Genomic DNA, 10,798 nt, shown 5'->3' with positions numbered 1-10,798 from the left:
GTCTTCAAAAACAATGTTCCTGCAGCAAATTGTTCTCGTTTTAAGATTAAACCATATTTTATGTTACTGTGGGCAACATATTTTATTGATCATAAATATTGTTGTCTCTGATACCACGCTTATTAAGTACTTAATTAAGTACTTGGACTGAGCAAATCTGGGGATCCGTCAGCGGAAATGTGCCAAAAAACTGAAATTTGCTGGTTGCAACTGCATAAAAAGTCAAATTTTACGGTAAATAAAGTCTGATAAAATTGAAAAAGTCTTAGTACTGCTTTATTACGGCAGGAAGCTTCTTAACTAATGATTCCGGCTGTTTGCATGCAAACGGGCCGCTAATACTGTTTACAATTGTTCATAGAATTGTTAATTTTCCTGAATTTAATTATGGTTTTGCTGAGTCTAAATGGCGTTATTTCTAGCCAAGGGGCTAGAATCATATAGCATTTTAACAGGTGAGATGTTGTCTGGTTTTCATTCGGTCTGTTCGCGCCACTTTTTTGCGATCTTATATCAATAAACCACATTCTTGAACAACCGCATACGTAGCTTCCACAACAAACAAAAACATTAAGTTTGACTGAATGCTGTTTTAAAAATGTGGAAAACCTTCCGGAGAAAAGTAAGTACGGTAATATCTACTCTGGTGGAGGTCGATATGCTGTGGTTAACGACTAACATCAAGTAAAGTGGAATGATCGTAGACACTTATCCGTCTTTTCCAACAGAAGCGGTCGTTCCATTACTGAGGACCCCGCACCCATTAGCTAGTATTAGCTAATGTACGTATCTCGATGAAGTTGCTGTCAGAGCTGTCCTTTATATAGACTGCACATGCCTGAATTTTTATTGCTGGGGTTGAACTGATAAGGGTGATTTAGTCTAGTCTTATCTCGCTATTCGGCGGGTTCAAAGGTAGCTCTGAACTGCAACTAAAACAGATTGATTCAAACTTGGGCAATTAACTGTTGTTAATTTTCATTTGCCATCAGACGCGACGTCTTTTCGGAAATTTCCTTACGGGTCTGCTCCGACAAGTATACATATTAGCAATACTTGATGACGCTAAATCATCTTCATCACATAACTTGTTAGCGGCTCAATATTTATTTCCCAGGCGCTTTGCTTTGTTTACTCTCGCTCACAACGGGTTAAAATTTCGGCGAGCCTTATGTGGAAGAAACCTATTCCGCGTCCCAGAGTTGTTTAACTTAACTTGTTATTTAAATTGATGTTCGTCTCTAACAACTAAATACAACATAGTGCAGCACCACAGTATCTACAATATTCGTTATTTGTTATTGGGAACTATCCTGCTTTTCGTGAGCCATGGGCAATCTATAAAATCTGCTTATTTAACAAAATTTCAAGTTTGTCCTTGCCCCACGGTTGTGTTATATTTTTATGTTGCTTACGTTTTCTTTAACTCAAATTTTGCTTTTGGCGGATAATACTGCTAAGAGGACTGTTAAACTTTCATTGATCAATACTACCACTCTTTGTCACAACAATAAACTGGCAAATGCCCAATCAGTGAGAAACACGTTTTTACTGTTTTCCTGACATAACACGTTATCAACAAAAGTTTTTTTTTTAAAAAAATCATTAATTGATTTAGTGTTTATATCTCAAAAAAAAAAAAAAAAAAAAAGAATGGGCAGGTTGAGATACAACCTTAGTTAAAAAAAAGAAAAAAAAAATTACATCTATGTTGGGCATATGACGCATTTCCTATATTCAATGCTCTGCTTGGCCTCATTCGTTTGTTTCCTTTACCAACAGGAGGTGATCCCACGGTATCTAAGGCCCAGCATGCAGAACTTTCGAAGAATGTACAAGAAATGAAAAAGAATTTATCTTCTCTTGAAGAAAATTCGGTAAGCGATACAGCACTTCAATAGTTGGTTGGCACCTTAGTGCATTCAACTAACTTTCATGTTTATTGTTTGGTTAACTTCCTACTTTCCCAATCCTCCCCCGTCCTGACCGTACAGCATGTATGAACTCAATAATCAGTTCCGTGCTGATTTCTGAATTCCCTAAAAATGGGAGCGAGGGTATAAGTCAGACAAGTTTTTGAAATCACACATTTCAGGAGTCCATGAGCATGGGCTCCTGTCCATTTCTACTTGTACTGTAACCTCGGTATCTCGAGCAAGTGCAAAATTTTGCAACCACCGTAACAATATATAATAATGTGAAGTGGATTGGGAAGCCACGCGGGAAAGATTTTCCTCCCTTAAGATTATAATAGTCAGCAAAGCCGGATCTCGTTTGAACTAACAATAGTGGCTTCCCTGTTCAAAGCCATTGCTAAGGAACTATTTGGAAATTTGTTTCTTTGTGCCTTCTTTCTTTATGATAGGTGGCCACTCAACTGGAAACGTTTAAAGCAGAAGTGAGTTTACTACAAATTCCTATCGACGTTGCTATTAATGTCAGACAAAATGTCATAGGTGTAGCAAATTGATATCAATATATACAACCATTCGCGAATTAGGTTCGGCGTATTGCTTTTCAAAACGTCGCGCAAAAGACATCAGTTTGTTGTTTACTAGAAATCGTTTTTCCTTCATATTTGGCCAACAATCTTGCCGAAATCAATTTTTTTTGTAAGGTTAAGGAATACCACTGCGACGCACGGCTTATAGGCGTAGTTTAAATTGCAAATAATCGTAAAAACTCTCTCGACGTATTTTTGTGAGTTAAATAAAACTGACTTGAAATTGACTTGACTTGGTCCATAAAATTCGAACTCGGCCAATATTTCCGAGGACTTCACCCTAGTTCAATAACAAATATACATTCGTTTCTTATATATATATAATATCGAGTAAACCATTAGGAAAAGCTGCGAGGATTGGGAATTAAGTTCGTTCACCATGCTTGCACGTTTTATTTCCCTTTTGTTTTTCGAAAATGGCACCTGTAGCTCAAAACGCAAATTGCGCTGGATATAATAAAACTATATATTAAGAGAAAACATAAAACCATATTCCTTAACGTCGGTTGGTTAAGTTCATTAACCATGAGTTGCACGTTCCATGTCGCTTTCTGCCACTGTAGTTCAGTACGCAAATTGTGCTGGATATAATGCAACTATGAACCGTAAGAGAATACATAAAACCGTATTTTTAACGATGATTGTGTTTACTCATGACAGATCACAGCACAGCTGGATGAAGTGAAAACTGACGTAAGTTTTTTTTTTCATCGTACTGACCTCCTCGCTGTCTCCTAGACAAACTTTATAACTTACAAAACAAATCTGCTCAACCTTTGAGCATGAGATAGTTTCCCCTGATAGTTCACGAAGTTATATCAATTTTCACTTCTAACTGCAGACAGTACTGTTTCGGCCTTCTGGGCCTCACTTCGTTACTTCCCATACGCCTTAGCTTTTTATACACCCCAAAAGACTAATGCTGTAAATATAATTAGCCTGACGTATTCTCTTTATATTCATAATTATAGCTTAGTGTCTTATTTCCATTTTCTAATGGTCAGAGACAAATAGTAATAGAAATAGAAAAATTATTTAAGAAAGGAAAAGGTGAACGTCTGTTCCTTTATGGTAGGTTACAAAGGAGCTGGACACCGTGAAAACCAAAGTGAGTATTCTGCTCGTTTGATGAAGTACTTTGTTACTGTTAATTGCCAGTGATACTAATATGCCTAACTGGTTCACATGCAGTGCGAGATACGTGAGGCATTGAACCAAATCTTCTGTTTCAAGGTCATTCTCATAAATAAAGACATTTTTGGTGAATCAAAAACGAGATTGTGTTCCATCATTTTACAGCTTCAAGAGATTGAAAGAAAGGTTTTGACTGCAGGAAGCACTAACTCTTCAGTTCAAAATCAGGTACATATTAAAAACTAAATATTGTTGCATAGTGAAAACATGTGACTTGTATGGTACACTCATATCGGTAGACAGTGTACTGATCTACTGAGTTTTAACGTTTTTAACGTTTTTTTTTTTCTCTGTAGGACTTAAATACTGCAAATGTCTTGCTCGCGATACAGAATTCTTCCAAAAGAATTGACAACTTATCAGCTCTTTGGCAGGCATTGAATGCAAGTGTTAGTGCACAAATGATTGACGTTGAACGAAACATTCTACAGCTGGATCAAAAGGTAATTGGGGGAGAGCACAGGGCATAGAACGCAACAGCAATCAAAACTTACTGTAATTATATCCAGTGTTTAAAAGCGAAGTAATCCAGGACCATTAAAAATGTCAACATGTTGCATGTTCAAAGCCACAAGCGCGTGGAGCATGAATTAAATCTTAACTTTTATTATTCATTCCTGGCAAGCTGCGGCATACATATCTCAACAGATCTCATCAAAACCCAGTTATCTCTGCACATAATCTCTTGCTCTGCGTTTAACGTTCTTTAAGACACCTTCCTTGATCTAGCGGAATTGAGAAGTAAAGTGGAACCTCGTCTTACGGCCAACCTGTCAATACGGCCACCTCGTTATTAGGGCCACTTTATTCTGGCCCGAACAAAGGCTCAGTCAGTCACTTTCTTATTTAAAGAACCCCGTTAATACGGCTAGACTTTTGTGGCCTGTTGGTGACTAGATTAACGGGGTTCCAATGCAGAAGTGACTTCGGCTTTGGTTTTTATATTGGCCGGCTTTATCGAAGGACATCTCGTGTTGCGCTGTCCTCAAGAATAATTTGTCGTGTTTGGTAAGATTACAACAAGTTTAGAACGGTGATGTGGTTTCCAGGCTAGCTGTATCATTTAAACCGTATAAAACCTAAATCTGCTGTGATGGGTAAAGTTTCCTTCCGTAGACAACTGCACTGGAATATGTGAATTGTCAAGGCTAAAATGGTGAGCGTGTTAACCTCCCCAAGGACTACATGTATAGCAGGTTTTTTTGTTGAAAGCCAAGTCCAAAAAAACAGTTATCCATCGTTACCAACATCAACATGCGAGTCTTGTGCGCTATGGCAGCAGCTAGCCATGAACGGAGTAAAGCAACCCGACGCTAGAAAAATAACGGCATTAAAGATCCCTAGTAATTTGGATTCTGTATCGATTTATCCTCGGGAGTCGGGAAACCAAGTGTTAGACCGTTATGATTTAAATTATGTGGGGAAAGAGCTTAAGAACGTTAATTTCGCGCGAAAATTTTCCAGTCGATAGATTGTTTTAAAATATACCTGCGTCAAGAAATGCAAAAAAAATTCGAGTCACCGATTTCGTTTCAGAGATAAAGCGTATGGAAAATTACCCTGATTTGGAAAAATTGGCGCACGTAATTCAGCATGGTCTACAGGGGTTTATGGTTAAAAATATCGAAGGTGAGTCAACGGAGGCAAACGATCTTAGCCCTATTTTGCAGAAGTGGGTCTGTTGAACCGTTCAAGAGGCATTTTAAACCGCCGCAGAGATAAACGAAGAGCTGAAAGAGCGGAATTCGATTGTGCATTTTGCAAGAAATTCAAACTTCTAATCGATAGATTTTCTTCATTTTTTCGTTAAACGTGGAAAATCGGTAGTGAAAATGATTAATCAAAAGAAAAATAGGGGTCACCGAACGTCCATGATCGTTAAATCCAGGCAAAGCTATAGCAATGGCCATCTGCTCTATAATTGTTCGTTTTATTACTTAGCGCGCGCTCGATGCATGGCGTGGAGGCGCAGAAACAATTAGCGCGAACGTCCTTAAGCTTATTAGGCCTCACACTTCCCAGTTACATTGAAGTATAAGGCCAATATCTAAGATTTGTAAGGGGTAAAGTCTGCGTCAGGGCAAAGTGACGTCCCATACCGCCGAAGCTTGGGCGCCGTTTCCTTATCATTAAGCTACTAGAAGTATTTCAGTCTACTTCCCTCTGATTGGAAGGCAAGTCCGCTTCAGGGTTACCGCAAGCTTTGAATTGTCTGGTATTCATTTATGCACCTAACGTGTGCAGAAGCACTTTGTGCAAAACTGTGTCTTTCCGAAGAACGCAACACGCCCTAGCAAGGGCTCGAAACCGGACCTATTGTTCTGGAGTTCACCGAACTAAATAATGGGCCACCGTGTCACCCATCTTTCACTCTAGGATCATTAACAACTCTCTCTTTTTTCTTTTCTTTTTTTTTACGTTAGGTAACTAACATAAGCATTATAAGCAAGACTCCAGGTCCCAAAGGACCGCTAGGATACAATGGTACACAGGGCCCTCCTGGACCACCGGGATACAATGGTACCCAGGGTCTTCCTGGATCTAATGGATCACCAGGTACCCAGGGCCCTCCTGGACCTTCCGGACCACCTGGCTCTGGCAATCTCACACTTTGCTCTTACGAAAAAGAAACCAGCGCTGGCAAAACCCCGGATACATATGCTACCGCGGTCGTCGAAAAAACTGAATCAAATGTAGGTTTAAAACTAACTATAGTAAAGTCTGGCTTTTTCCCTATGAAACATGAAATTATGTAATATGTTAAATAAATTACTTTGTTATTAACTTCATCGACTATTTTATATGTTGCAGGGTAAGAAGCTTCTTGGTGTTAACTGTGACTCGAACGACGCAAAATTTGTGACACTTTCGAGCAGCATATCTGGTGGAAAAAGAAAATACGAGTGTACATGCAAGGGTACTCTGACTAGTGGGGACTCCCAGATGTATTGTTACATTCACTACTGGGAGTGTCCAACTTAAAACAAGGGGGGCTCACCCGTTGTCAACTTTAACATTAGCATCAATTAAAGAGGAAACGTGGGTTTCAGAATTTATCGTGACACTAACAACTGAACAGCATTACGACTGTGGCACCTTATTTGTACAGTGATGAGCCGGTTACATATACGCACATTTTTCAAAACTATTTACACAGAAATGGCAGTCATTAGTGGGTGTAACCGTTTCATCAAAATACCTTTCGTCGTTGTTATATATAGTGTCATCACTATACACCGTATTAATGTTTGAGAACATTCGTAAGGAGTGCATAAAACGCACACATTAGGCTATTTTGGAACCTTCAGGATTGGACTGACGCAACCTTGAACTGGAAGCTGGTTACCTGTAAACATCATCAAAAACAGTATCATATCATTTACATTTGAAAATATTCCCTACAGGAATAACAAATGCCTGTTCAAAGAAATCCATATGGGTAACGCAGTTAGGGGACTATAGCGGACCGTGATAAATTATACCTATCGACCAATGAAAGGGCACGTCCATGCACTATCTTTAAAAATATAAATATCCCATAACCAAAGTAAGGAAAAAGTTCAGGGAGGGCAAGTTAAGTAGTTTAACTAAATACTAGTGTGCATGTAACTGTTGTTATTGCACATAATGCATATACAGATTGATTGAGTCAGTTATAACCTAGACTACGAGTAGTCCCTCTTTCGCCTAGTCCGTCGTGCGAGACGCGAAAGAAGACCGCGAGAAATGGCGAGAATGGCCGCGCGAAATCCTGGAGGCGAGGAGCACGCGCGCTCCTAGCCCCCAGGATTTCGCGCGGCCATTTTTTTCTCGCGAATTTCTTTCGCGTCACGCACGACGGACTAAGCGAAAGAGGGACTACTCGTAGTCTAGTTATAACCTCCACTAAACACATTACAACATTTACACATCCACTGGTTCTTACGAATAGAATAAGGTCAATTTCGTGCTTAAGTTTGTGGAACTGGTTAGAATATGAAAAGAAAAGCGAGACTGTAACGAAAAATCTGCCTGCGTTTGTGAAAAAGGGCATCAGAAGGATCGTGACTAAGACACCACACGAGTACATACGAGTAACATACGGGTAACATACGACTACATACAAACCGTGATACGGTAATACACAGTTTATATGCGAATACGATGGTTACATACGAATACCTAGGACCAACATATGATGGCAGGAGGGTAATAAACATGAAATTCACCATTTTTCTCTTTACATTTCATCTTACATGAGCGCAGGTCATGTCTTGCACGCACACGCGAGCGCGCAAGTGCCACGCACACGGGCGTACCACACACATGTGCCTGTGCCACATACATGCGTTCTCCGTACGCGCTCCATACGCGCGCCACATACGCACAAACAAACCTGAGCGCTGATGTGATATGATGCGACGTTGCGCGTCAAATATACGTAGATTACGATGATAGCACACAAGATTTAGGGCGTGTAAGTATCTCATAGAATTATTAGTAATAGCATAGTAAAAGCTTCGGGGTGTGTGTGTGTGGCGTGCTGTTACGGAGGGTGGGGGAGGGGGGGGGGGGTATCTTTTCATCCAATGAATTGAACCCTTCTCCCTTTCCTCAGGTAAGGGTTAAAACAGTCTAACTTTTTTTCAAATTTGCAAATTTTGGTTATTCACTGAACATAAGTATATTAAAAATCCATATATATTTTAACCCAGATTTATTGGTTATGTACAATAACATACCTTTCCATAGTGCAAGTCAGAAAACGGTTAAATAAAGCCTGGAAACAACAACATTACTTTGAAATGAGTTTTCCACTTCTCAAAGCATTAATCAATGTATATTGATAATTGAACAACAACCTATAAATTCGTTAGGCGGGTAACTGTAACCAGATGTACTCGAGAACTGCCACAAAACCTAACGCTATGAAAACCTGTCTCATGATTTAAAAAAGAAAAACTTATGAACTTTATTGACTATACAATAACAAAATCATGATGTAGATTAAGATGGTACATTTCATGTTTATTACCCTCCTGCCATCGTTTGTTGCTCCTATGCTTTCGTATGTAACCAGTATATTCATATATAACCTTTATATTACCGTATTTGTCTGTATGTACTCGTATGTTACTCGTATGTACTCGTATGTACTCGTATGTACTCGTATGTACTCGTATGTACTCGTATGTACTCGTATGTACTCGTATGTACTCGTATGTACTCGTATGTACTCGTATGTACTCGTATGTACTCGTATCAGTTAATCGTTTGTACTCGTATGTTACTCATATGTACTCGTGTGGTGTTTTAGTCACGATCCATCAGAAGAATTATCTGTCTGGTTGGATATGCGTGTAAAATTTGAACTTTTAGTATAGGCACACATAATTTTGCCAAGACGATGTACATGTATGGTTATTTGAGCGACGAACGGAAGCCTTGCCGAAATCGATTTGTAGCGCTTGTTCTACTGGTCCTCTGGTTAGCATAAAATTGCTATCGTGATTATTCTACAATAAAATATAATCTCAAAGTTTGACAGGTTAGATGGTTAGGATATTTTTTTCAAAGCATAAAAATTGCAACTGAATAACAACTTTTTCAAATGGTACTATTGAAATACAATCGGCAACCAGTGTTGATTTTTTCTCAATGTCAGTCTTTCTTGGGGTCATCTACGTTCTAGGTGAGTAAAGGTGCATTTTATCACGTTCCCTTTACTAGGACATTTGTTAATCCTTTTCAATGTTTAAAAGCCTTGAAGTGGTATAATGGTGGCCAGAAAAAGTACAACCAGAAGAGATAAAATTAGACCACGCCAAAGCCCAATAGAAAATAAAAATACAGAAAAATATACGGAGCGATGTAAAGAGGAATTTTGGTGATATAAAGGAAGGAATATATTTCCCAGCTCCTCTCCCGACCATCCTTTAAAAAATAGACTCGTACTTCAAACAAGAGTCTTCCCGCTTCTGTCGCACCATAAAATATGTTTTAAAGCTGGAGGTTCATGTTTCTCTTGTAAACTGACGCGAACGTGTGCAAGTGAACGTTTTGAAAAGAGTTCAACAGATTAAATGGTTTGTGCTTGAGAATAGACAAGAGATCTTTCGCTGATGTCGTGTCTGGAAGTGGTAAGATGAGTAATAAAGATGCGTGCAAGTAATAAAAACCAGGAGTTTCGAATTTCTCAGTTGGAAGTACCCCAAATCAGGACTGACCTCAATTCATCTAGCTATTGTAGGCTCGTTTCTTCTGGATTTCTTCTCTCAGCGACTGACATCCATTACAGCCTGGAGTGTTTTGACTGGAGTCGGCATCGTTTATGAATTCATTAGCAAAATCGATTACCGAAAGGTTTTCTCAAAGTTCCTTGGGTGTGTGAGTGATACATGTAGGTGGTGTCTTGAGAACGGCGTAATGAAAATTTGAAGAGATGGTGTCTTTAACCCACAAAACAAAACACAGCTACAGCATGCCTTGAAAAGTACTACTCAGAACAATGTGGTGCCTTGATTTAAAACAAACCACTTGTAACAGTAATCCGGAAAAACAGAAAAACCGTCCAAAAACAGTCCAGCAGTCCAATGGGTCAAGAGTCTACTAGTCTGGTCCATAAATTATCCTTAGCCAGGTCAAAGCTTTGAGATTATACAAGTTTTCCCAAATCAGTCAACTGAACTGACATTACAGAGTGTGTGTGGGCAAGTCAATAATGTTTCTGTTTCAGATCAAATATATCTTTCAAATACTCGACGCCTTTGATGGATGTCTCCACGCGATCAGTCAAAGGATGCAGACGTTGGTGCATGTCCACTAAACAATAGAACTGAAGGTCAACAAAGAATATCACATGACGGAACATGTGTGACGAACAAACTATCTCTTCTCTAGTTGGAATAAAATTACTGTCTCACATAGGAGAAAAGAAATACCAATCGCTTAGTTTCTTATCATTAGAAGATGAATAAGGGGCATTCCACAGAGGAAAACCTTTATTCCGAGCCGGAATCAAAACAACAAAAAAAGAAAAAAGTGCCAGGCGCCGCAAAGTGTTCTCTCCTGCCCCTGGTTACCATTCATCAATGAGGCCTTATTAGGTAGGGGTTTTCAGGA

At 39.2% G+C, this 10,798-nt stretch overlaps 1 protein-coding gene across 3 annotated transcripts in view; it reads left to right on the top strand.

The window, feature by feature from the left end:
* LOC145484742 (uncharacterized) overlaps nt 1-10,798 on the top strand; it is a 179,923-nt gene that overhangs the window by 92,846 nt on the left and 76,279 nt on the right. The window contains exons 2-9 of one of the 3 annotated variants that reach the window (XM_081463376.1): nt 1,783-1,877; nt 2,366-2,398; nt 3,164-3,196; nt 3,579-3,611; nt 3,803-3,865; nt 3,994-4,140; nt 6,121-6,390; nt 6,509-10,783. In XM_081463376.1, the coding sequence (XP_081319502.1) occupies nt 1,783-1,877; nt 2,366-2,398; nt 3,164-3,196; nt 3,579-3,611; nt 3,803-3,865; nt 3,994-4,140; nt 6,121-6,390; nt 6,509-6,679 (845 nt within the window). In that variant the 3' untranslated portion in view covers nt 6,680-10,783. Of the gene's footprint in view, nt 1-1,782; nt 1,878-2,365; nt 2,399-3,163; nt 3,197-3,578; nt 3,612-3,802; nt 3,866-3,993; nt 4,141-6,120; nt 6,391-6,508; nt 10,784-10,798 lie in introns of those variants that run through there. The other 2 variants (XM_081463377.1, XM_081463375.1) reach the window with 2 other exon arrangements.

Source organism: Orbicella franksi, chromosome 4 (assembly GCF_964199315.1).
Source record: "Orbicella franksi chromosome 4, jaOrbFran1.1, whole genome shotgun sequence".
In the NCBI taxonomy this organism is placed as follows: Eukaryota; Metazoa; Cnidaria; class Anthozoa; order Scleractinia; family Merulinidae; genus Orbicella; species Orbicella franksi.
Note: the sequence above shows the minus strand (reverse complement) of the source record. Positions and strands in the feature narration are given on the sequence as shown.